The following is a 26,677-nucleotide window of genomic DNA, read 5'->3' as shown; positions in this document are numbered from 1 at the left end:
TTGCTCACTCTCCCTGCCCAGGCTAATGCCTCAGCTATGCGCTGGGACATCTGGTTTGTAATTGCCAGTTGGTGTGACTGTTCCTCCTAGCTGGTGAGAGCTCTGTGTGGCGGGCATTGTCTCATTGATCTTTGTATCCCAGTACCTAGGCCCATGCTAGACTTTCAATTCATAAATATTAACTGAATAGATAGGGGGATAGGATGGCCAGATAGATGGGTAGGTGGATAAATAGGTGATGAGTAGTGGGGAGGAAAAGAGGAAGATGGTAGGGAGGGAAGGAAGGCAGGAGTGAAGGTGGGAAGGAAGAAAGAAGGAAGGAAGGAAGGAAGGAAGGAAGGAAGGAAGGAAGGAAGGAAGGAAGGAAGGAAGGAAGGAAGCAGGGAGGAAGGGAAGCACCAGCAAGATGGGTGTGTGAGTTCTAGGAGATTCTCGAGGCAGGAGGCTGGTTGCTATGACTTTCTTTGCCTGTCTCCTTCTGTGAGGAACTTAACCAGTTCTGTGGGAGAAGGGGCAGGAGGCCACTGAGCAGCTCCCTCCTACCCTCCCCCACTTCCGAGTATGATTTGTAATCTCACTCAGGCTATGTGACTCATGGTAAATCACCTGCCCTTTCTGGGTCTTAACCATCCCATTTATAAAATCTGGGGCTCAGCATAGATATCTCTTCAAATCTAAAAGCCCCAATTTTGGTGCAATATTTAAAAATGCTTCATGGGTACCACAATAGAGTATACTTTGTATTTCACACGCACACAAAAAAAAATCAAATAGTGCCTAACTATGCAAATAAAAAAAAGGTTGATCATGTTGTGCTTTATATTATAAACTAGAGGCCTGGTGCATGAAATTCATGCATGGGGTGAGGAGTGTCCCTCAGCCTAGACTGCACAGTCTCTTATCTGGGACCCCTTGAGGGATGCCAGACTGCCCTCTCACAATCCAGGACTGCTGGCTCCCAACCTCTCACCTGCCTGCCTGCCTGATTGCCCCTAACTGCTTCTGCCTGCCAGCCTGACCAACGCCTAACTGCTCCCTTGCCAGCCCAATTGCCCAAACTGCCATTCCCTGCAGGTTTGGTCCCCCCCCCCCCGCGCCCCAACTGTCCTCCCCTGCTGGCCATCTTGTGTCCACATGGGAGCAGCCATCTTGTGTGTTGGAGTGAGTCAATTTGCATATTACCCTTTTATTAGACAAGATAGTGCAGTTTCAAATATGCTCTTGAAAAAATATTTATACCCATCATCACGGGATATTGGATGGTCAGTCTGTAACATTTAGCCTTCTTGCTAAAAATGCTTCTACTCAGCAGCCACAGCTCTGTACCCTCAGACCTTCTGCATAGACCCTACAATGACACAACAGGCAGGCTGAGGCTCCAGCAGCTAAAAATGAAGGATGTCACCAACACCACTTGCTTAAGTCAAGGGGCTGCATTGTCTCTCCCCACCCTCAACTGTGACTTCCATGGTGGAGACTGTATCTTGGTCATCTCCCCATCCTGGACCATGCCCAAGGAATCTTGGTAGACAGTCTTTCAGAGAATACCTCTTCTCAGAAATGGAGTAACTCTGGCCTTCACTTTCAGTAAGATAAGCATTCACTGAAAGTTTTCCTCTCCCACCCACTAGGGCTGGCCAGCTATGACTCCAACCCTATCCTGGCACCCTGGGGCAACCGCCAGGCCAGTCCTGGGCACACACAGGATCTCCTGGTTGGAGCCTGCCATCTAGCCCTCGGCTGCAATGTATGGGTCTGGACAAATGAGTGTGGCCTAAAGAGATGCCATTTTACTAGCATGTCAACCAACAGAGCTGTAAGCTGAATTGCAGCTCAACTTCTCTAAAAGCTCGAGGGACATGCTCTCTCCAGCTGAATGACCGAGTGCAGCCCAGCTGTCCTTCTAGACTTAAAATGATCAGTCCCTTTAAAAAAAAATTTGTTCTTGTGTGAAATAACAGCAGCCAATTGTTTGTGCTGATGTATGACTTTGAGAGAGAAAGCAGTTGGAAACCTTTAGCCCACAGTTCTGGGAGACTTTGCCAATGGGGGCAGGAAATCCAAGAGCCTGGAAACTACTCCAGCCCTGACCCCCTCTTTGGTTCACTGACCACACTCCTTTCTGCCCCTTCTGTAAGTCCCTCCAAAGCCTTCAAAGCACACCTTGGTGACTGAGGGATTGAAGGTTCCTCCTCCTCCCTCCCAAAACACCTAAATTTGTTAAGCTTTAAAAAAATGATCTAGGTTTTCAGGGTCTAGATGTTCATGGACACTCTGCAATTTCAATTGCAGTTCATATTTTTTCCAGTTTTGCACTGGCAGCTATAGAAAACTTTGGTGTAACCTACTATAGCCTTCCCCTCAGGGAGCTTTGTCCTGCCCACCTACCTGCAGGAAATCCCTGCTCCCACCCCATTCCCTGGGGCTTACACTGGGGGGCGCGGGGATGTATGTTGAAAGCACCCTCTTCCACCATCCTGCACAGTCAGCATGGGAACTTTGAAATAAGAGCTCAAGTTTACAATGACAAAGGCAATCACCCAGGATTCAAACTTGAGGGTGACAGTGGCCCAGTTTTCTTCTGACAAACTGTGTGTAGAGAGAGGTTGGGGGGCAATTAAAACGCAACAATAAAGCCAACCTTTAAATAGTAACTTTTAAAAATATAAAAACAGCTCATTACAATTACTTTTCATTTTCTTCTTTCTTCAGGAATCAACTTCTACCCTCACCCTCCCTTGTGGCTACAGCCTTAACAACAGTGGCAGATGAACATCTGAGACAGAGACAGAGAGAGACAGAGACAGAGAAACAGAGACACAGAGAGAGACAGATTCTAGCCACCACTCCCCAACCTCAGAAAGGTAATGGGCGCCTGGCCAGCCTCCATGGCCTCCTCATCACGTCAAGGGAGCTGCTGGCCCAGGAGCAAGATCACTGAATACAGGCAGTTTTCACCAGAGCTCCTCCTTCCTTCCCACCAGACAGAATTACACATTATAAAATAAGCCATAAAAATGCAGTATAAAAATTATCTTCCATACACTTACATCCATGGAGAGCCCACCACCAGGACTCAAAGGGCCTTTAGCTTTTCCTTAAAAGAAGGAAAAAAGAAAAAAACAGCCAAACTCCTTGGAACGTTTTGGTAACAAAAAGTGGGTACTTGCAAGAGACAATATTCTACTTGTAACCTGTTTGGGCTCAAGAGACTGAAAGCTGCAAAAGTCACCAGGGTGCCAGGACATCGGTGCCCCCACCCACCTCCTAGTGTCCTCAGCCCCTGCAGCCCTGCCAGACTCAATCCCGCAGATTAAATACACTTTCCCTTGGGGGTGGAGGAGGGAGGGGTCACAGGCAGGAAAGGGGAGAAGGCATTTTATAAAAGGACTTCACTTCTAACTCTTTATTCAAATTAAAAAAAAAAAAAAGCACCCACATCAGTTGCTGTTTTTCTCTGGTAGCTCCCTGAGCTGAGTTGCTATGCTTTCCTCTAACTTTCTGTCCTTTTTAGGTTTTGTCTGCAGATTAAGAAGGGCTAAAGAGGGAGTTCCTCTGAAGTCCATTTCCCAACATGACCAACTGTGCACCAAAGAGATGGAGGCAGGGACAGTGAGTGAGCTAGTCAGAGCCCTGAGAGAGGGTGACAGGAGCCAGGCAGCGAGGGCGGCCACAGAAAAATCTGACAGGCGCTGTCCCCTCAGTCCCGGCCGGGTTCACCTCAAGCACTGACTGTCCTCTGTCTGGCGTGGTCTTGACCCTCCTGGGACCATCCCAGGGCCACCTGGAGGCACCCTCATTCCAAGGGACCCGACTGGTCAGCTGCAGTTCCCTTTCTCCACCCCAGGATTTCTCTCCCATTTCTCCCCCTCACTGATGCCCCTCCCAGGAGGGAACTGGGAACTTCTGTTAAAAAGAGAACACAAAACACCACCACCATGAGTGGATTACAAATACAGCAGGCGAAATACACGGCTAGCATTTCTGGTGAGAAGGAGCCTCCTTTCCCACTGACCAGTCTGAGATAGGAGTCCGTTATTTACATTTTTCACAAATCTTGTGCGCTGCACAAGCGAGAAAATAATATCCCCATCCCTGGCACAGGTATGTGGTCCACTCCAGTGTCCCCAACCCAGGGCAGGGGACGGGTCAAAAGAAAGGGTAAGGAAAGATAGAGATTCACGAGGGTGTCTTTGGGGAGCTGGAGCCATGAGCCTCCACATACATCTATTAGTAGCATCTGCCAGCACGGTGATGGGGAAGAGGAGAGAAATCCATCGGAGTCTGTGGGACACGTCACCTCGGCCCGGAGCCGCACAGTGCCGGCGCCCGCCCAGCCTGCCACCGCGCAGCGGAACGCTCGGCTGCTCCGGCCTCGCCTTCCTGGGGGGCCCGCACCAGGATCTCCCTGTCACAGTCGAGTCTGTTTCTCCCAGAGTTTGACAGCCCTGTTAGAGTTCTTGTTTAGTAGATGACCTCATAAACCGTGGCCTTCTTGTCACCAGAGCCTGTTACAATATATTTGTCATCCGCTGAAATGTCACAACTCAAGACAGACGAGGATTCCTTAGACTGGAGGAGGAGAGGCAGGAAGGTGCAGGACGAAAAAAAAGACAGGAGTCACTTTAGCTTCGCACACTTCAGTGCTCCAAATTAAATCGCCCTCCCCCGCCCGGCGCTCCCACTGCAGTGCACACAGCGCGCCCTCACAGGCAGCCCAGGGGGTGGCTCCAGGCAGAGATGCCCTTCCACGGGCTTGCAGCCACTGCAGTACCCACAGGGATCTTAGGTGTCGGGCCCCAAATCTTGAAGAATCATAAAAGGCCTCCTCCCTCTCCCACTTCTTTCTGGACCCTTTTCCTCCTGCCCCACCACTCTCCTTACATTGAAATGTTGAGATGAAATTGGATCTTACTTGAATATCAGGTAACGCTGCTCTGAAAAAAGCTGCCCTGTGTGCTCCACTGCCTCACACACCTCCTGAGTGTTCAGTGCCCAGGCCAGAGCCAAGACCATGTTTTCTCTCTGCTTGACTCTGGAAATCCTACAAGAGCCCCTGCCTAAAAGCCCTCACCTGAGGGGCCAGATGCCATTAGCAGCTGAGAAAGTTTTGCTGATGTGGCCAAGTCCTTGCTTCTGGAGACCCATTTGGGACACCATCAGGGAGGGGCTGGCAGGTGGTCCTGCTTTGGCTCTCACCATCCTCACCCCCATCACCACAGTCTGGCTCTGACTCTGGGCAGAACCAAGAGGGGCATTTGGATGGCAGGTGGTACCTGGAATATGCTGGCTCCATACGGTGTCCTCCAGGCGTTAAGAAGGTTATCTTTCCCAGTGCTTACAAACCACTTGCCTGCAGGTGAGAGAAAAAGACCATCAGGTTGTGTGTGACCTGCTGCCCTCTAAAGTAAGACCTGCCCCCACATGCTGTGGCTGCCATGGAAACATGGTGTGAACCACTAACCAGTGCCTAGCCTACTTTCTGCTTTCAAGGGACAGATACATAACAGATACATGGACACCCAGAGAATGCCTTTCTTTGCAATCAAGGTGGAGGGGTGGGCAAGGCTGATGAGAAAAGGAAGGGTTTGCACAAAATGGGAGCAATGACACTCCCCCAAAAACATTTTTTTAAAGCTACCAAGGTAGACTGATCCTTCTCATTTCTACTGGAAGATAGCAGGCGGTGTTGGAAAATGGCAAAGCCCTGAGTCTGCAGACCCAGCTGGGACAGAGGTCAGCAAGTGCCCTTACTCTGCCAGGGTACTGCCAGCATGAACACACTGTGCCCCCAAAGCCATGTGGTGGGCACCACGCCAATCCCAGGCCAGAGTAAGATGTATCTGAATCAGAGAGGATGAGATGTGTCCCAAGCTGCACAGCCAGTCAGCGGAGAAGCAGACATTCCAATCCAGGGCTCGGAGCCATCCGAGGCTGCAGTCTTCACCACCTTCAAGAACTGCCTAGCGGAACTGCCCACAGCCTGGGAGCACTGTCCTATTGCCCCAGGCCAGCAGCGACTGGTTCGGGCCTGGCGTCCAGAGAGCTCACTACCCTGTGGCAGTGTCTTCATCTGAGGGACAAGGATGGGGAGACACTGGTTGGGGTCAGGAGGCCTGATTCCCATCAGGGCTCTGTTCCTAAGCTTTGGGCCCCTCATCTCTACACAGAGGACAGGCTAAGCTGCCGGAACCCCACTCTCCAGGGCTCACCGCAGTAGGCGAACTTGAGGGAGAGCACGCAGCTCTCGTGCAGGTGCAGCTGGTACTTGTCCGGCTTGGTGTGGTGCAACACCTCCACATTGCTGCTCTCCATGCCCACGGCCAGCCATTCCCCAGTGGGGCAATAACCCAGCGAGAAGATCTGCAGGGGAGGGACCAGATGAGCTCAGCCTCACTACCCTCCAGATCCCACCGCTCGTTCCCCATCACCTCTCCATCTGCCCTTGGCAAAACCAAGTCTTCCTCTCTCCCTCAGCCCAATAGGTATGGGATGTAATGTTTCATCCCCATTTTATAGGTGAGGAGGTTGAGTCTTAGAGAGGTTTCTGACTCCAGATAGTAAGTGGGAGAGCTAGGATTCAAACTCAAAGGTGGTACAGATCTTTTGCTTTCAAAAAGTTACTCTCCGTGACTTCTGCCTTTCCTTAAGAAAAAAAGTGAGCAAATAAAACACTAAAATATTAAATATGTATGGCTAAAAATATTAGAATGAGTAATAAAAAAATAACAAAAAATCATAATACCTAGTATGAATGCTTCCTATGAGCCAGGCTAATGGCTAAGGCTTTTAGAGGGACCATTCCAGATACTCATACTAGATCTAGGAGGTAGCTACTATTATTCTCATCCTAGAAATGAGAAAACTGAGGCAGGTATATTACACAGGAGCCTCCCTAGGTGGACACGGTATCTCCTCAATGTGCATTCTTAGTCCCTCTCCTTACCCCACACGCCTGATGAGGGGCTGAGTGCTCAACAGTAGAGGAGCTGGGAATCAAATCTAAGTAGTTTGGTCAAGTGTGGCCATTGCAAGTCCTTGCCAATTCTATTTCATAGCTGCTTCCTCTGGGAAGCCATCTCAGATGGCTCAGATGCGTCATTTGCAATGGCCACCTGTAAGGGCCCCATCATCCCCTGACCGGGCCCACTGGGCGGGAATAAGCTGCTCTCCAGGAGGGGAGGGGAGGGGAGTGGGTTGCTCACCTGAGAGGTGAAGTCATGCTGCTGCAGCTGCCGGCCCTCCCGCAGGTCCCAGGAGCGCACAGTGTTGTCCAGACCCCCAGTCCACAGTTTGGTGCCGTCGTGGGAAATGTCTATGCAGCTGGCCCCATCTGTGTGGCCCTGGAACTGCCTATGAAGGCCAAGCAGGGAGGAGGAGTGAACCCGGGGAACCACTGAATACCAGCTGGCAGCCTCTGAGCAGAAGAGGAAACTGAGGCCTAGGAAGGGGTATACCATGTGCCCATGGTCTCTTATAGCAGAGCTAGGCCCCTCCCCCACTCCACTCAAGGGTCATGTCCAGGGGCAGGTATATAACACAGGAACCTCCCTAGGTGGACACTCTGTGTCTCCTCAATGTGCATTCTTAATCCCTCTCCTTACCCCACACGCATAACGAGGGACTGAGGTCAGACGCAAGCCGTATGGTAATGTGACAAACAAGGATGGCCAAGGTGTCCTGAGAGCCGGCTCTGAGCCAGCTCCAAGCAAGGTACTGAGGCACAGGGCTAGGCGACTTGCACAAGGTCCCTCCCACAGCCGCACCTGACGAGCGTCTGGTTGTGCAGGTCCCACACAGCAATGTTCCCATCGCTGCAGCAGGAAAAGCAGACTTTGGCATCAGGGCTGATGGCCAGGGCATAGCAGGCAGGGGCAGAGGACGTCAGCTCGGCCTTAATGCGAGGTGTGGGTGAGGCCAGGTCCCAGATGGTGAGCGTGCTGGCCTCGCCGCCCACGATGAGCGTGCGCCCATCGGGGAGCAGCTTGCAGGAGCGGATGTAGTTGTCCCTGTTCTGGAGGAAGCAAGGGCAGGGTCAGCACTGCCCACCTCCCTTCCCAGGGACCAGAAGTCACAGCCAGCACCTCCAGGCACTCCTGCCACCCCTGCTCACATCCCGCCCTTGTTCCTGGCAGTTGCCAGGCCATCTGCACTGTTCATTCACAACCCTTTAATCTTGCATGCATTTTTTTACACACCCAGGTCAGTATCATCTCTACCTAGACAGTAAAACCATGGGCCAGGGAAGCTAGCCAGCTTGCCCAAAGTCACCCAGCCAATACAGGGCTCAGCCAGGTCAGCAAAGCTACCTCGCTGGCCCAGGCTACCCTGTTCTCCCATGCCAGTTAGAGATGCCCACAGCCCAGAATCCTCACCAGGCAGTCCAGCTGGGAGATGGGGCTCTTGCTGCCTGGTTGGCTGATGTCCCAGATCTTCACACAACCCTTGCCACCTGTGTAGACGTGCCGCGTGGGGTTGCTGATGGTCACGGCACACACCACCTCCCCATGGCTGAGTGTGTTGATCTGCCGGGCGTGCCTGGGGATGCCAGGGCCTGCCAGGGCATCGTGGGGAAAGGGCACAGGCTGCATCTGCCCATCAGCACTCACATGGAAAGAGTAGGCTCTGAAAGGGCAAGAACTGTCACTTCTGCTGTCCCCAGTCCTGTCCCAGTCTCCCCAGGCCCTGCCAGTCCACTGGAACCACCCCAACTGGCCTCACTGCCTCCAGATGCCCCCCAAATCTTAGGAAACCAGGTAACTCCAACCTTCTTGTCCAGGCTCCACCAGAGTGAGAACTGCTTAATATTCCAGCCTTGACTCTGCGCCTGCTTACACATCCTTGCTCCAAACCAGTTCACTAGCCCCGCCTGTGTCTTGGAATGGCCTCTCTCACCATCTGTGACATCCCTGACACACCGCCCGCCCCTAAAAACCCCCAGCAGAATGCCAACCCCTCCTTCAGGAGCCAGTGGTATCAGGGGAGGGGGATCTGTTTACATCCTCAAATAAATCGGAGTATACATCAGAGCCAGTGTGTGAGCCAGTGAAGGCTGCCTGCTGTTTCATGCTACAGGGGATGCCAGCTGGGAGGGTTTCAAACAAGTAGAACCCAAAGGAGCCCCAGGCCAACCGTGTCCTTTGATTAGAAGGCCCTGATGTTTGCACATCCCTGCTCTCCCAGATCCCAGTGAGCATACCTGGAACCCCTCAGTTCCTCTTGTAGAGGGAGCCCTGAGCTGACCAGGAGTATGAGGACAGGCTGCTAATTCCCGGGGTTGTAGCCTGGCCTAGAAGAACCTCTAAAGGGCAGGCTAAAACCTTCTCAAGGGAGGTTCACCCAGGGCAGCAGTGCTCTCCCCTGCCCTCCCCAGAAGCATGCAGTAAGTGCAGCCAGAGCTTACGGTTTTCCACCAGGAATGGAGGCGAGGCTTGAGGGCAGGCCTGTAGCCCGCATGGGGGGGTGAGGGTCAAAACCAACCTGTAAAGCAAAAGAAGGCCAGCCCTTAGTGAGTGATACACCATATATCCCCCCACCCTGGCCTCCTCCTCCTCTGCTTCCTGCCTGCACATCACTGCGCCTTCTGAACCCGGGAGAGACAAGTGGAGCCCAGGAGGGCCAGCGCCTCACCCAGGACAATGGTGGGGAAGGGATGACAGTCCAGACCTCCCAGCCCTGACCCAGCATCCTGCCCCTCTCCCTGCCCCCCACCCCACTAGGCAGTTGCCTCTGCCCCACTTCAGCCCCCCCACAGCGTCCCAGTGGGCTCTCACGTACAGAGGAGGCCCCGCAGGTATAGGAAGTAAAGACAGAAACTGTCTCCTGAAAAAAGACCCCACTCTCTTCCAACCCATCGGCGGATGGCCAATCCAAACTGCTCATTAACACGAACAGACAATCTTTGGTGTCATATGCAGCCCCATTTGCCAAACCCCTGCTCCCTGCAAGCTATCTGACTCATCTTGGGATCCCATCCCATGGAGCCCAGAATGACAGGGATCAGCCCCATTTCTCAGCTGAAAGGGCAGGCAGGGAGGCTGCATCAAGTGAGGGAACATGGCAGCTGGTGGGCAAGCAGGGGTGGATCTGCAGCTGCTGATCCCCAAAGGCGTGGTTTTCTTCTTTCTAATGAGCACTGTACCCCACAGGCAGCTAGCTGTCTGGTCGAGAGACCCTTCTAGTATGAGGAAGTGCCCCCTTAATCCTCACCAACTCCCTACTCCTTGCTAGTCCCCAAAAAAGGAGCCAAAAATTCTACGTACAGCTCCAAAGCTCACCATTGGCGATCGGCCATAGGCGGCAGCGGCGGCGGCGGCGGCCGCACTCATCTGGGGCGGGATGTTGTGGAGGCTGGCGTAGGCACTGGGGCTAGTGAGGGAGCCATTCATCTCGTGGTGGCTCATCATGGCAAAGGGCGCTGCGTAGGAGCTGGTGATGGAGATGGGCGTGCGCAGGGCTGAAGCTGCAAGGAGGCAGGCATCAATGGGAAGGCGTCCCGGGAGGGGACCCCATCCAGCAGAGATCCTGCCAGCACCCTAGAGCCACCTGCCCTGACAATCCTCTCAGAGGAGCCCACCTCACTGGCTCCCACCTGCATAGCTTAAGAAGATTCAAGCGGAGAGATGTCCCACCCTTTTCTATAGAGCAGGTCACGAAGGCCAAGAAGGGGTTGTTCAGAACCTCACAGAGGAGAGGCAGAAGCAAACCATGGTGCCCCAGCCTGTCTGAAGCCCCCTGCCCAGTGGCCCCAGGAAGCCCCACATCAGTGTTGAAGCACCGGTCTGTCTCCTGAAACCTGACCAGGAAGCCCCCCAAAGGCAGGCCCCGGAAAGCCTCAGCTCAGACACACTCTCTGGTGCTCGGCCCGTCTATGAGCTTCAGCCCTGGCCTGACAGACCCTCCCCTCAACCACAGGCATCCCAGCCCTGTCGTGCCTACCCATTATACCTATCGGGTCCATGCCCGGAGGTTTGCCTGGCATCGACCGGAGCCCTGGGGTCGTGCTAGTGCCTGGAGTTGGGGCATCGTTCCTCGGGGTTGGTGTGTTGGACTTGAGCCCAGGAGTGGAGGATTTGTCATTCTAAAAAGGGAAGATGCAGAGACCCAGAGAAACCATCAGCTCTTTACATTCTGATCCCCAAAGGCATTCTTCTTTCTAATGAGCACTATACCCCAAAGGCAGCTGTCTGTCTGGTCATGAGACCCTTCTGGAATGCAGGAAGTGCCCCCCTAATCCTCACCAGCTCCCACTAGGAGCCACAGTGCCGAATGCTGGTCACCACATGAAGCATGGGGACAGCCCCCACCCCAGTTTTGAATCTTCTGCCCAACAGCCACTCATTCTTGCCCAACCTTGCTCAGCAGAGGCCATGGCGACTTGCCCACTTGGTAGATGCAGCAACCAAGGCTTAGGAACGTTAAGTAGCTAGCACAGGTCAAGTAGTAAAACCGGCATTTGAACCTGGGCCAAAGCCCAACCTGTTAGTTTTACTCCATTCTTCTGTCCTCCTGTCAGCATCACTCCAGCTCCAGTCTCTTTTCCAGATGTCTCCCCTCCCCCCCAACCCTCCGCAGCACCAAGGGCAGACCCCACATACATGACCAAGGTCTTTGGTCTTGGAGGAAGGTGTGCTGCTGGAGGAGGCCACCGAGGCGGGGCTGGTGGGGGCATCCTTTTTCAGGCCACGGGCTTTGTCCAGCCCATTTTCAGGAGGGGAGTGTGCTGGGCTGACCCGGGGTGTTGCTGGGTCCTAAAAACACAAGAGATTCAGAAATGTACTCAGAGCGACAACCAGCCTCGACTCCTTCCTGCTGTGGGGTGGAAGGGAGAGGGCATGGGTGATAGGAAAAGGAGCATGGCTGAGAGACTGGGGAACCCAAGGTGGGGGTAAATAGTTCTTAATTATCTAGTCTGACCCCTTTGACTCCCAGATGGGGTGACGGGGGTCTGAGGGGTGGGGCAACCTGCCCAAAATCACACACAGTTCAGGACTCAGATCTGGGCAGCTGGGTTTTTGGGCTTGGGTGGATCTGCTCCAGCTCCTCCTTCCGGCTGAGGCTGACCCAGGAATCACAACCCCACCTCCAGACCCCAGGGTGGTGGGCAGAACACAGCTGACCTGAAGGACATGAGGAACTGGCCCTGGCCTAATCTGGGGTCTCTGGGGGTTTCTGCGAGGACCTGTCCTAGGAAATCCACAGTGCCCTGCTCTGCTCCTCCCACCAGCCTGATGCCCCAACTTCAGAGGCCTCCTCATGCTCCACAGGCTGCCAGTCTGTTAGCACAGCAGCTGGGACCCAGAGCACCCACCAGGCAGGAACACTCTCACACCCCAAGCCGATAGCTGCCCTGCAGTCTGGGCCTGCCCTTACCTCATTGGAAACATCCACCACTAGATCATCACTCTTGTCCCCATCACTGTCCTGCAACCAAGACAGAGCCAGTAAGAGGCCATGCCCTCCCCACCCCACACTGAGCATGCACCATTCCCACCCTGCTTCCACCAGCCGAATCTGAACCCAGGCCAACCCGAAATTCACCAAAGGCGGCCCTCCTTCTCACGGTGTCCTAGCCAGGCCCCCAGCCCTGGGTCACTCTGCTCCCACACCCACTGGCAACCACACCGATAGCTGGCCCATTATATTTCTAAGCCCCTTGACACTACTTTCCAGTGGGTTTATATCTGCCATCATTCACAAGGAAGTGAACTGGTCTCACTTCACCATTTCCACATTCTATGCGGGAGGGACAAGGAGCCACAGCGCCCAGAAATGCAGCTGAGGCTTCGGCTGTGCAACGTGTCCAAAGCCACAGAGCAGCCAGAAGGCTGAACAAGGCTTGGTGCAAGACCACCAGGTCCCAGCATAGCATCGTCCTTCTCTCTGTGCCAGCTCTCACCCCTGCACACTGCACAGTCTGCACAGCAGATACCACAACCAGGCTGTAGGGTCAAACTGTGGGGCAACACAAATGTGCATGCCAGGAGGGCCACGATGGCAGCCGGGGTTGTTGGCCTGTCCCTGAGAGATGCTCTCAGTTCTCCCCAGACCCCGCCACCCTCCGCCCACCTTCCCCAGGCCACCACCTTTCCTTGTGGGACCCTCTCCTGCCCCTGGCCCCACTTACGTCTTTCTGACTCACCCACGACAGGTCCTGTGGGTTCTCCCACACCCTGGCCTGCCCACCAAAAAGCCCAGCAGTGCCCACCACACCCTCAGACATACGTATCGGCTCAGGCTGTCCTTTTCCTCGGCCTTCCGCTTCTTGGCTTCCATACTGTAGTCTGCAGAGCCCCGGTGCTTCTCACTGGCCCGCAGGCTTTCCGAGGGTGACACCGAGTTGTTCTGGAAGCAAGAAGGCAGTTCAGCGTGATCATTTCATGCACAGAGTCAGAGCTGAGTGCACTAAGTCAGGGCAGTGAGAGCATCCTTCGTGTCCTGCAGGTCTAGGGGCCCGAGCCTGCCTCCCTGCATCAGCCCCTCAGCAGGAAAGCCTTCCAGACTCCACAGACTAGGTCCCGCTGAGAGAGGCTCTGGGAGCATCACAGTTTGCTTTTGTTGCAGAGCCTCTGCTACTGAGTAATTAACCTGGCAATGAGCCGTATGCCCTCTGGCCTATGACACTGCACGCTCCTTCAGGGTGGCAGTCCCACCTGCCTCCTTCACCCCATCTCATGCCTGTCACACGTATTTGTTCCAAGAAGGAATAAAGACAGTTTGCACCGAGTCCTGAAAGATGGATCTGAGCCGACAAACTGGAACCATGTGCAAATCTTCATCTGCTGACCCGACAGGAATGACTGCTGCCAACATGCTTTCTAAGTGGAGGTGCAGCTTTAGAGAAATGCCAGGATAACAAAGAAACAGAAAGGCAGCGTTGTCTTCCCTCTGAAAGATGGGAAAAGAGCACAAGGAAGGCAGCAGTCCTCCCTGTTCCTTACACAAAGGGAAAGAAGTGGGGAATGTGCCCAAGGCCCGCTGACAGGAGGCAAAGTGAAGAAGGCCAAGTTCCTCCAGCCTGGACCTAATGCATTCTCCCTTCAAGTATGAAGCAAGCAGGGACAAGACCACTTTGGAACTCGAGGCCTGGGGATGGATGGCAAAGATGAGCCTACAGCTGAGGCAGCGGCACCTTGCAGGCAGCCTGGAAACAATGTCGTCCTGAAAGTGAGAGCGCCACCCGCAGAGGAGGACCTGTGGGCCCCCGTGGTGTTGGCAGCAGGAACAGCACCATGTGGCTGTCAGCACCAGGCTGGGACATGGGCAGGGGTGCCTGGTAGCAAACCTCTGTGCCCAGAGAATAAAGTCAGAACCAATGTCTCCCTTGGGGGGATGGTTGTGTTTACCCTGGTCTAAAAGCCAAATCCCTAACCTTCCCTCACTTTCTCATTACCCACCCCTGTTCTGAGTACCCACCATGCAAGGGATAGGGAGGTGCCCAGGACGGAGTTAGAAGCTGCCTTTCAGGAGCTTCCAGTCCAACTAGAGAGAAGGGAAAGGCCAAGCCATCAACATCGCCATGCAGTACAGAGGTGTGTGACGAGGACATGTGGGGATGCAGAGGGGCATCTGTACACAGAGGGCATCAAAGGGCAGGTGGGAGAGCCCACACCTCCATTTTCCAACTTTCCTGGGGGTTAGTGCTGGCGTTTGGGGGAACAGTGTGGAAACCAGCTGCAAACTTAATTTCCTTTGCTAAGCCAGTTTCTGGGCATCCCTTCCCTGCCAAGTTTCTGCCTGAAGCAAATTAAAATGGCATTTATCAAGTCTAGAAGGAAAAAATGGAAGTTATAATGGAACTGCAGTTCAATCTTCCCCACAGCCCTGCGAGTGACGTCGATGTGCATATAGCCGCAATTCAATTAGCTGCTGCAAGCTTGGCAGAAAAATCACCATCATTTCACTTCCCTTCCTCCAACTGTGGCCGCCCCATGCTAAGCAGAAATGCTTCCAGGCCCTGTCCTCGCTGGCGGGCAGGGAGGAGGGGGCATGTGGCAGCTCATGTTTCTCTTTGCGCCCCAGAGCGCAGCTCAGAGCACAGCGAGCTCTTTCTTCTCATGCAGTCAGGCTGAAAACCCTGCTGCTACCGGAGAGTCATGTCAGGCATTTAGCGGCATCGATCCAGCCCGCCTCTGGCTGGCAGGCGGCCAAAAAACTAAGTATTTTTTTATTGCTTCAGCTAGGCAAGGAAATATGAATGAAGCTACCTCTAATTGGACTCTAGACTAACCCCTCTGGGACAGCTTCCAGCCCGTCCAGCCATCCCCCTCCCACCCCGACACAGCCTTGTCCTTCCGGCCGTGGGCCAAATCTGTTGACAACCTGGTTTCCGAAGGGCTGATTGCTTCAGTCTACACCCCCTCCGACACCATCCCCACAAGCACAGCCCTGCTGCCTCTCCCAAGCTGCCCATCCCACCCCCAGATGGCATCTTGACTCATTCCCACTGGACTCTCCAGGGGCCCGAGCCTGCCACCCTGCTCTGTAAATCTGATGTGCATGGATATGGGAGAGTGACATGGAGTGAAGAGCTTAGCTCGTGAGGGTTCCCTGGGGGTTTCTTGTAGCAGATAGCTTTCATAAACTGGGGCACAAAGCCAAGAGCAAATAGCAATGAGGATGAGGGCGATGCGAAGACAGGGAGGGTTTTGGGCTTCAATGACCTGTTTTGTTCTGCAACAGGTCCATTAGCGGGTCAGGTCAGGGGCCCTGGGTTCTGTTCTGAGCGGTGGGGTCTTCCTAACCAAGCTGAGGCTGGCTGGGCAGGAAGATGCCCATGTTAGAGATAAAGAAACCGAGTCGGGGAGAGGCCAAGAAAGTCATCCAGTGTCCCATGAAGCAAGACCAGACCTAAGCCTGAAGGGATCCAGTCTCAGCCTTCTCCTATGGAAGCAAGCCACCTCTCCCAAACGCCACCTTCTAAGAACCAACACTAAAGCCAACAAAATGCATTTTCAACTTTAGTTATTCCTTTCTTATGTACAGAATCCCTCCAGGGCCCCCACGTGGATCTGGATTTCTGAGCACGTGGGCCAGTCCAAAGGGGACACGAGCACTGCTGCTCAGAGGGCTCACACTCAGCCTGGGCAGTGGCTGTGAAGGGGTGGTTAGTTAACTGCCTGACCTTCCAAGTCCTACTTAACACAAGGTAATGACCAAAGCCATCCCTGTAGATTAGATGGCCCAGATACAAGGACAGTGATGAGGAACAAAATGCCTGTGCTAATCGCCGGAGGATTTTTTATCCAGACTCCACTGTGCTTATTCAGAAGGCTTATTCACTTGAAACAGAATCTCTGAGCCTCAGTGTGATCAGAAAGATTTACAACAAATCTCAGAGCTGGCAGATGCGCAGGCAGCCTGGCCTTCATGCTCACTTCCTAGCACTTCCTTAAACCCAGAACAGAGAGAAACATCAGAAAATGAGGGGGCAGGATCATTTGGGGGCAGCCGCCCAGGGCGTGGGGAAGCACCCCACCCAGGACATGGGACACCTAGGTCCTAAGCCCTGGTTCAGCCCAGAGACTCCACAGGCCCCCTGGGAGGCCCAAGGGCCGGCCAGCAGACCTCTCTGATCAACCACTTCTCCTGTAAAGGGAGTTAGAGCTCCTTTAGACATAGCTCTTTATTTGACAAATGATGGACCAAAAGCCTGGAGATGAAGGCTTCCCCAACTGAAGGTCATTCTCAACAGACAATTCCCATCTCCTGACAATACTCACCCCCACCAGAAAAGCACCTGGTGCCCTCCTCCCACCCCCCAAACACACCCAATTGGCTCGAGTGCTGATACTTACCGCACTGGATTCTCTCTCTTTGGGGACCGAAGGCCAGGACAGGAGGAGGGTCAGGGCCCCAAAACAAAAAAGAAAGAAAAACAGTCAGTCCCAACATTTCCAAGCAAGCAGCAGGCCTGGCTGTACTGTGGGTCAGCCAAGGCAGGGCTTTAGGGACGTTTCTCAATTTGGAAATTAATTGGCCCGATTCTAACACTTCCCCCCCGCCACCAGCCCCTGGGTGTGGCGGCCTTCGTGACCCGGCTCTCCCAGACATGCCAAGGAGGACACCATCGCTACTAGTCAGCAATTTTTAAGCCATAAGCTTGGGAAAGATCATGCCATGGAAACTATCCATAGGACCTGGATTGAAAACATTTTTTTTTTAATTGTGAGAATGGTGATGGTGTTTAATTAACACCATTCTCCGTCTCTTTGCCAGAAGCTTCTGAAAGCGGAAGCCTCTGATTATTGAATCAGTCGGGCACTAGCCCCCTAACTGGCCTGCCTGCTGTGGGAAGGCTCTCTTCCTCTGCAGAGTACCATCCTACTGCAGGGCAGGGATGTAAGCCTCTGGCTCCCACAGCCTGGTGCCACATGGGGCCCCAGCCGGGGCAGGATGACGACACTCCAGGCCCCTAGCGCCCAAGAATGTGGTGCCCAAGGGCTCAGAAGGTGCAGCCGTGTGCCTTGGCAAATATCTAAGAGCAAATGAAATCATCCCGCTGAATATTTTTGAATTTACACGATGTTATATGTCAATTATATCTCGAAAAACCACCTAAGGGCAGAGCACACAAGGTGGCAGGTTTTGAAAAGGGTCTTCCTGGAGGCTGGGCCCCTTCCTTTCCCATTCAAACTGAGTCCTCCTGAGGCCTACTCCATGCAGCTTCCTGGATCCTGATGGTAAAGACCCAGGGAAGGGTGGGGGCAGGTCCTCATTGCAAGTCTTCCCAAGCACCTCCCTGCAGTAGTGTGGTAGCTACCTCTGCCTACAGTCAGACAACTCAAAAGTCTTTATGTGAGTGCTGACTGTGCGCTATTTGCAAGGCACCTGCGTGAGTGAGCCACATTAATTTCAATACCTTGCCCTCAGAGGACTGATACTCTCTGAAGAAAAAATACCTTCCAGGGGTAGGATACAAGTGGACAGTAACAAAGGTTCAGTTCTTGGGACTCTCCTTTTTAAACTCTTATGTGAATTTGAAAAAGAACCCAGCCTGAAGGTGTGGGACTGAGGCCGGCCCTTAAGGCTAGGCATGGTGTCAAGGACGATGGAAGGGGAGGGTACTCTAGGATGAATGGAGAAGGTGTCTTCCAAGGCAGAGAATTTAGTGAACATCGGGGATTGGGGGGACTGGCATGGATGATGGGGCTCTTGTTCCCATCCACCAGGAATTTAAGAAACAGCTCTAAACCTTTTGCTAACTCCTGATTCTAGGGTGACAGCATTTGCTGTGTCCACTTACAGTGGGGTCTACCGGACCTCTGCCCCAGCCCAGCCCAACCCAGCCCTGCCCTCTGCCCCCAGCCCCAGATCTAGGCCGCACCTCTGTGATCCAGCTCATGGTGGTTCTTCTCGTCCTTCACTGTCATGTGGGCCTGGCTGCCCAGGGCTCCAAGTGCCAGTAGCCCAGAGCTGCTCCCTGTCACCGGGGGGATCCCTGGAGGCTGGAGGCCTGATGGGTGGGGTGGCAACTGGACCGGGGGGCCATGCGTGGCATGGGAGAGGTGCTGCGCCTGGAGCTGTTGTTGCTGCAATGAAGTTGGTGGTGAGCACAGCTGAGCAGACAAGGGCAGGGGAAGCCACAGGCTTCCTTCATGTGGCAGTAGGGGGAAAAGTCCCTCAAAACCTTTGTCCCCAGCTCAGTCCACATGCTGTATTGCTAAAGGAATCTGTTAATGGACTGCAATTTAGATACAATATTTATGTCTTCAAACACTCCACCTGCCCCCCACCCAATTCAGGATAGAACTTCCCCATGTTTAAAAGTCTAAGATAAATAAGGCATGCATTTAAAAACCAGTCATCAGGGATCCCTCTCAGTAGAGATCCATTTCTAAGCTCCTGGTAGTTCATGTTTGCTCACGCTTACATGCCTTCAACATTAGCAGCCAGCATCCCCACCCCGAGCCCCTATGGCAAGGAAGGCTCCCTAACACAGACGCGCTCCAGGCCTGCCTTTGAGCGAGGGCCGGCTCCAGCAGCCAAGTCCAAGATCAAGAGAAGGCGGTGGCCTGTGAAATGAGAGCTAATGTCACTGGACATCAGAGTGAAGAAGAGGGTAATAAGAATTGTGGAGTCTTCCCTAACTGGGCAACTCAGAGATTAGAGCAGACCCGATATGCCAAGGTTGTGGGTTTGGTCCCCAGTTAGGACACATACAAGAATTAACCAAGGAATGCAAAAATAAGTGGAGCAATAAATCTATGTCTCTCTCTCTCAAATCAATAAACAACAAAGAAAACAATGGAATCTTTAGAAACAATGCAGGATGCAAACCCCAGCTCTGGCACTTATTACCGTGTGACCTCAGGTGTGTTACTCATTAAGTGATCTCAGAACAGTAGCTAACATTCACCAGAGGGCTTGCAATGTCTCCCCTCTGTTCTAAAACCTTGACCTGATTAACTCAGCATTATCAACAACAGCAACAATAACAGTCCCTAGCTAAGGAGTTTGGGTCCCTGCTCCAGACACCATACCCCTTCCCAGCCTAGCCTCAGGGTCCTCTCTTTCCCTCTCCCTCTCCAGCACCCAAGGGGTTGGTTTAGGGCAGCCTTAGGTCTCTCCCAGCAGACAGGACAAAATGCCCTTTACCTTAACATTCCTAAGCTGGGGCCTTGGATGTGCTGGTACCCCCTGTACATACATCTTTCTTCTCAAATAGCACAAGAGGAGGGAACCAACATTAATGAATGCCTGGGCATTTCCAAATATTATCTCTGACCCTTCCAATCACCTGGCAAAGGAGGGGTTGTGCCCATTTTTGCAGAAGAATAAATAACTAGAAAAGTCGCATCTCTAGTAAGTGGGATCTAGGCTCAAATCTATCAACCACCAACCTCATCCAGAGAATATTACTAAGGAGGACCCCAAAGCAAGAAGAGTTCTTTGGGACTGTGGGGGGACAAAGAGCAAAAGTCTGATAAGCTTGCATGTTAACTGTGGCTTTGGGGCCACTGCTGACCCATGGCAAACACAGTGAAGGCCCACAGTTCTGATTAAAGGTGAGGCTCCAAGAGGCAGTATTTGAGGTCAAAAGTTACCGACCCCGCTCTCCCACAGCTAAGCTGTAAACTGCCAACCTGGTCCACCCCAAGGTTAATGGCAACCACAGCTACTATCTCACTCCTGGCCCAGAGGGCTCATTTCTCATCTCTGGGAGAAAGGCTGGGACTTGCAGCTAAGACCTGGGACATCTGTTGCTGGGCAGTTTACAGAAGCTGCTGTTGGGTACTGAGCCCAAGATGCTCAAGCAGGAAGTAAGTGCAAGTACCGAGGAGCTGGGGTTACGGAACCCAGTGCAGAGACCCAACCCACCAGCTGAACTCAGCTTTCTGGGACTTGATGGTAGAGTTCCCCCACCTTTTCTTTGTAAAAAAAAATATAATTTTTATATTACAAAAGTAATACATGCTCAATGTCAGAAAATATCACAAATAAGTAGAGATTTACATTTTTTTCTAAAAATCTTACCCTTCAATCCCATTCCCTAGAAAATCAACTGTTCATTTGTCTAGATTTTCCTTTATGGAAATCCATAAATTTCAAATGTGTTTCTATACAAATGGGCTCTTGTTAACTTTATTGCTATACAATTGAATTTTAATTTAGGGGGTTACAAACAAATTAACATTTCCTTTTTAATGGTTGTATAGTATTCCCTGTGGTTGAACCATTTGACTTTTTTTTTTTTTTTTTTTTTTAACCTCACCTGAGTATATTTTTTCCATTGAGAGACAAATTGATTAGTTGCCTCCCACATTCACCCTGACTGGGGGCCGGAGATTGAACCCTCAACCTTCCATAGGCTAACCACTAAGCAAAATTGGCCAGGGCTGGACCACTCAATTTTATCTAGATGCCCAGTTTTAAAATGAGTCTCTGCTGGGGGCCCTGTGGTTTTAGAACAGTTGCTGGTAGGCCCTCCAATACTACTAGGGTTTACTATTCAGTAAAATTCCAGAGAGCAAAAATGGAGGTATTTAACCTACTCCTTTCTGTGCATGGCCAATAAGATTGCTGGAGGGAGAAGGGAAAGAGGAAGGGAGAGTGGCTTCAAAGAAGTAGCTCTGCTGCCTGGGAACAAGGCTAACTCCTCCACTCGCAATTCTGTGTCTACAGAAAGAGCTTACTGAAGATTCGTACCCATGGAAACACCCTGATGAGGTAAGGTCTGCCCTCTGACCCAACCTTCTAGGCTCATCTTTCAAATGCCTTTTCCTCTAGAAGCTCCCGTCCTCCTGGTCAGCTTCTCCCTTCTAAGAGTTCTAGCAGCTCAGACTTGAAATCAGGCAGACTAAGGTGGACAGGCAGATCTCCTTCACCAGCTGAGACCTAGATGAGTCAGTGGACCTCTCTGACTCAATTTCCTCATCCGCAAAATGGGAATCAGAATGCAACCCATTTCTTCAGATTATGCAAGGATCACATGCTTTACTACATGACAAGGCAAAGGAGGTGCTCAATTAACATTAGCAAAATCTATGACTGGACTACAAATATAACTATTTCTTTCATCTTTATATGTGACTTTCTGTGGCTTCCAGAAAAACAGAGACCTTGTTTTATCCATCCCAGCACCTCAAATGTGGTGCCTGGCATGCTTGCCAGGAAAAGGTAAACATAGAGTAAGACAGCCCAGTGGTTCTGTCCAAGAGTGACCATCCACTTCCCACATCCGTGCCTCCTCTCCAAGGCCCACTTAGATGCAGCTCCAATTGTTATTTGGGACAAGAAGCATCAGTGTGGCTTCCTGCTTCCTTCCCTGTAACATGAACCAGTGAACCACCATCAGAAACTTGAAAAGCAGAGGCTTGCAAAACTGTCGCGCTTCCAAGACTGAGGGGTGGTTTTTGCCGTTAGCATGTCAAGCACAAGTGTCTCCTTTACAAAGGAGGAAAGGAAACTTCCATGGTGCCATTTACTCCTCATCTTCAAGTATGGGAGCACTGCCTACACAGCCAGGTCTCCTCTGAGTGATTTGAAGGCAGTCAAGAGTGGCCTGACAGGCTCCAGGAAACAGGAACAGAAGAGCTAGCCCCTGAGGCTTCCCTCTGTCACAAACTAGAGTGGTGAAGCCACTAGCATGGGAGCAGATGCCAAGCACTGGTTGGGCACAGCTCTGCTAACAACAGTCTTCGTTACAACAGACAGTGAAACAAAATTTTCTCCCTAGTGGGGCAGGGGGAGCCAGCTGGCAATCCACAATGATCGGATGATCCGTGCATCTCACCACCCCATTCACAGCCCGGCCCCTCTGCAGGCAGGCAGGCAGGCAGGCAGGCAGGGCACAGCCCTACTCAGACTGCATTTCTACCCCCTGTGACATCCCCAACGTCAGAGGACAATGTGCTAAACACAGTACCATGTGAGTGAGAGGATAGCCATATTTTCAATTGGGGAAGAAGAAATCAAGTCCATCGTCTAAGGAAGGCCCTGAGCTGACCACTCTTCAGCAGCCTGACTCCAGTTACTATTTCTTCTAACTCCAGGATTTCTCCATCCATGACTCCCGACTCCAGCTCCACCTCAAACCCCAGAAAAGGGCCTAGGAAACTGGACCAAGCCCACCCGCGAATGCTCCTTCTGCCCCTTTACCATTTCATACCACAACACAAGCATGTCCAAGAAGGTGTCCTGTAGGGCTTTTGTGTCCCTATCCTCCACACATGTGCCAAGTGCCTGTGTCCTGGGCTCAGGAGGTATGGCCACTTACAAGCGAGGCCACTGGGAAGACTGTTCGTAGAGCATATGTAATTGGATTATGTGTATCATGCTCTATGTTTTTGCAAGCTCATTTAATGCTTCACTCCTCAGGTTCATGATTTGGGCTAAACTTAGTGAAGTTCTGTGTTCTCTAAGTGCTTCCAGAGCCATGACCCACTGAGGATGCCCACCAAAGCAAGCAAGAGCCCTGACTGCATAAAAGAACACATCCTGCCCTTCAAGGAGAGGAAAGCAGCCCCAAGCCTCCACTCGTTCCTTTGCTTCTCCTGGCTGGTGGACCCGTCGCTGGTCCCCAGTTCAGAGATGGGGTCAGGGTCGGCGAGGCTAAGGGACTCTGCCAGAAACAGCCAGAGCCAGGACTCAACCCAGCATTACTTGTCTCCACGATGGCCTCCTGGAGGAAAGAAACGATGTATTCTAAGGCCTACTTTCTCACCATCCTTCTTCCTCATGTAAAATTCAATCAACTGCCCAGCTGGTGTGGCTCAGGGGTTGAGCGTTGACCTATGAACCATGAGGTCATAGTTCAATTCCAAGTCAGGGCACATGCCCAGGTTGTGGGCTCCATCCTCAGAAGGGGGCATGCAGGAGGCAGCCAATCAATGATTATCTCTTATTGTTGATGTTCCTATCTCTTTCTCCCTTCCTCTCTGAAATCAAGAAAAATATATCTTAAAAAATTCAATCAATTGAATCCAGCTCAAGAACATCCTGGAGTGAATTCAAGAACCTTAGGTATGGCTTCACCACTCTAGTTTGTGACAAAATAGATACAAACTCACTTTTTCTCCTCCTCACCCCCCACTTTAGTAAAGTGCATGTAACAGTAGGGGGTCTGTAGTAACTGGGTCCTGCCAGGCCCTGACTAACAGGGACATCTTCCAGCCCGTCTTCCCTAGATGGACTCAAGTTCCCTGTGGCCCCACAGGGGAGTAGGTGGGCTGGGCCAGAGAGCATGAGCTCCCTGACCAGCCCCCATCTCCTCTCCTCTCACACTAACCTAATGCTGGATCCTGGCCCTTCTCACCAGGAAAGGGAGACCCTAGAGCAGGGGTGGGGGACCTTTTTTCTGCCAAGGGCCATTTGGATATTTATAATATCATTCATAAGCCATACAAAATTAGCAACTTAGAAATTAGCCTGCTATATTTAGTCAAACATTTAATTAACTCACCCCTAATGCCTTGGCAGGGCCAGATCAAATGTTTTCGCAGGTCTTTTACAGTCTGCAGGCTGACATTCCCCGCTCCTGCCCCAGAGGTATCTCAATCCACGCAAGTATTCCACTAGCTACAGGCATGCCCAAGCCAGACATACCTAATTTATCTCTCACCTCTCTCTGAGCTGAGCCAAGACATGGCCCCAGAATCCTTTAACTCTGTGCCCAAGAGAGCCCTAAACAACCGACTGAAGCAGGAGGCACATCAGATGAAACTTGCCTAGTTCTCCATCTTTTCCCAAATGGGGTAACTGAGGCCTGGAGGATGAAGCAACTTGCTCAAAGCTCTCCTAATTCCCAGACCAGGGTGCTGAGCCACTTCCCTCTCTAGAGAGGCTAATCTAAGAGCCTCTTCGGGCCTTCTCTTCACTGTCCTTTACGGCTGGGGACAAGACATCTACCCTCCTGCCACCAGCCTCGGCCCTCCTGGCCCCCTGCCCCGTGCCATCCTTCTCCGCCTCACTTTCTGAAGTCAGCTTAGTTAGCTCCAAGCTCACCTCCCCTCTCCCTGCTGAGGAGGTGAGCCATCTCTTCGTTGACTTGAAGACAAGTCTGGCACCCAGTGCAGCCGGCCTCAGCTGTCCATAATTCCTGTCTTGTGAGGCTCTGTCAGGTACAGCGATTGTATGGCTGCCTGCTTAATGACAGGGCGACGGCTGCATTCACTCAGAGCTGCAGAAGCAATTACCTTGAAAATGGGGGTCACAGGCCCCACTCGTTGGCTTTAATTGAATTCCAATATCTGCCGGGAGCTGCTTTGACCTAACTTGTAGCTTCCTAAATACTACTTAAAGGAAGTGGAGCTAATCCAAGCCCCACTTCTACCCCAATTTCACTCTTTTTTAGAAGTTAAAAAAAAATTATTTTCACAAGAGGATTTTAATTCCACAGGGGGAAACAGGGGAAAAGGGGACCCTACCCTGGCCACTGTAGGGAAGGGAGGGCTCATCCTGAAAAGTGGAAGGAGATGAGGAGCTGGAAGAGGAGAAATTCCAGGACAGAACTCACAATGTGCTTGCCACCCGTGATCCCCCTTCTACCACTGTCAGCTGAGCCACAAGATGGAACTGGTCACTGAGGCATAGGACTGAGGGCTGAGCCCTGGGCTGGGAATTGGCCTCTGGGCCTCTGCCTGGCTTTGCTCCTGAACAGTATGTGACCGTCCCTAAATCACTTCTCTCTGAAAAACAAGGGCATTGGCTGGATAGAGCAGTGGTTCTCCAGCAGGAGCTGTTCTGCCCCTCCCAGACACTGGGCAATGTCTAGAGATAGTGCAGGATGTCACAATGTGGGGGGCTGCTACTGGCACCCAGTAAGTAGAGGCCAGACTGCTGAGCACCCTCCAATGCACAGGACAGAACCTCCACAAAGCACCGGGTCCCAACCCTGGGTTAGATGATCCTAAAGAGACGTCAAACTTTGGTATTATGATGTCCCCCCCTGGGAGTGCCGCCCCCCAAATTCAATGGTTAAAAACACTGCTTGCTCACAGTCCCCTTTCCAAACTCCCCCATGCTCCTTGCACATAACAGATAAGGGTCTGCTCCTCCCGCAGTGCTTCCAGGACCCGGTCTAACAGTTCATGTCCTTCCCCAGCAGCATTAGGAGCTGCCAAGGAGCTCACACCGGGAGTGCAGACCACATAACCATAGTGGATCCCAATGGCATGAGGGAGGGTTGGGACCCATCAGCATCTGTCACTCAGACCGCCGCCGCCAGGTATTTCTGGCCCAGAGAAATGAGCTGGCCCACACCCTCCTTTTACAGATGCAGAAACTGAGGCTAGAAGAAGAAATGAGCCTGCCCAAGGTCACACGGAAAGATCCAGAACTAGAGCACAAGTTTCCAGGTTTCTGCCCCAAAGTGAAAAGCAAAGAGTCACCATCTACCCCACCACACAGAGAACTCTGGGGCCTGCAGTTCCACGTTGCAATAATGACCTCAGTTAAGAAAAAAATAAGGATGAAAACCAACCAGGACCCCAGAATGGCTGACAGCCCCCTGGCCAACCAGTCCACTGTTTCCCACCCCTGACTATCCTTCAGAGTAATCCCAGATCTATGGAAAAGACTCTCTGGAGAATTACCTGGAATCTACATTCTCCCAAAGCCCCCTTGGGGATGCTGACCCAGGTGTCTGTGGATGAGAAGCAGTGCTCTCACCCACCCCCTGCATTTTATCACTTTAGGGACAAAAGGTGAACAGGTACACCCCAAGGGTAAGAACCATGTCCAAAGTCACACTGAAAAGGTGTTTTTGTTTTTTTTCCTCAGATGTTTACCTGAAACATCCTTAGCCTCAACCAAAGTACCAATCAAGAGAAAGAAGCTATTATATTTGCAACCAAGAACTAAAGATGCAAACCAAGTAGGGGCTGGGGAAAGATCTAGCTTCCTCCTTTCACTGAGGGATCAAACCAGAAGTAGGTTCAGAAGGAGCTCTGGAATATGTTTCCCTGTTCCCTTGACCTAGAGTAGGGGTGTCGAACTCAATCAGAGAAGGGGCCAAAATCTAAAATCCAGCCTAAATCGCGGGCCGAATGGTTTACTGAACAGTCCTAAACTGACAATGTCATAAACTGACAGCGGAGTGCAGTGATGACAGCGCGGTGCGGGCCACATTGCAAGGCCTGGCGGGCTGGATTTGGCCCGCGGGCCTTGTGTTTGACATATGTGACCTAGAGGGTCAGGATGACCTGTGTATTCACAAGGGCACCTGAGGAAAATTCAG

The 26,677-nt window shown here is 52.1% G+C and overlaps 1 protein-coding gene across 10 annotated transcripts in view; it reads right to left on the bottom strand.

Moving 5' to 3' along the window:
* Positions 1–2,637: 2,637 nt before the first annotated feature.
* The window catches only part of TLE3 (TLE family member 3, transcriptional corepressor), a 44,857-nt gene continuing 20,817 nt past the window's right edge, over positions 2,638–26,677 (bottom strand). For 3 of the 10 annotated variants that reach the window (XM_084879224.1, XM_084879233.1, XM_084879229.1), the window contains 14 exons: positions 18,326–18,530; positions 16,797–16,813; positions 13,225–13,344; positions 12,373–12,423; positions 11,598–11,750; positions 10,939–11,080; positions 10,263–10,462; positions 9,404–9,480; positions 8,376–8,625; positions 7,767–8,014; positions 7,206–7,353; positions 6,213–6,363; positions 5,277–5,353; positions 2,638–4,572 (listed from right to left, as the gene is read on the bottom strand). In XM_084879224.1, coding sequence (XP_084735350.1) covers positions 4,465–4,572; positions 5,277–5,353; positions 6,213–6,363; positions 7,206–7,353; positions 7,767–8,014; positions 8,376–8,625; positions 9,404–9,480; positions 10,263–10,462; positions 10,939–11,080; positions 11,598–11,750; positions 12,373–12,423; positions 13,225–13,344; positions 16,797–16,813; positions 18,326–18,530 — 1,947 coding nt within the window. In that variant the 3' untranslated portion in view covers positions 2,638–4,464. The remainder of the gene's footprint in view (positions 4,573–5,276; positions 5,354–6,212; positions 6,364–7,205; positions 7,354–7,766; positions 8,015–8,375; positions 8,626–9,403; positions 9,481–10,262; positions 10,463–10,938; positions 11,081–11,597; positions 11,751–12,372; positions 12,424–13,224; positions 13,345–16,796; positions 16,814–18,325; positions 18,531–26,677) is intronic. The other 7 variants (XM_084879228.1, XM_084879225.1, XM_084879232.1 and 4 more) reach the window with 3 other exon arrangements.

Source organism: Pipistrellus hanaki (genome assembly GCF_964339955.1).
Source record: "Pipistrellus hanaki genome assembly, chromosome: 1".
NCBI classification, from domain to species: Eukaryota; Metazoa; Chordata; class Mammalia; order Chiroptera; family Vespertilionidae; genus Pipistrellus; species Pipistrellus hanaki.
The sequence above is the reverse complement of the archived record's forward strand: the minus strand, read 5'-3'. Positions and strand labels throughout refer to the sequence as shown.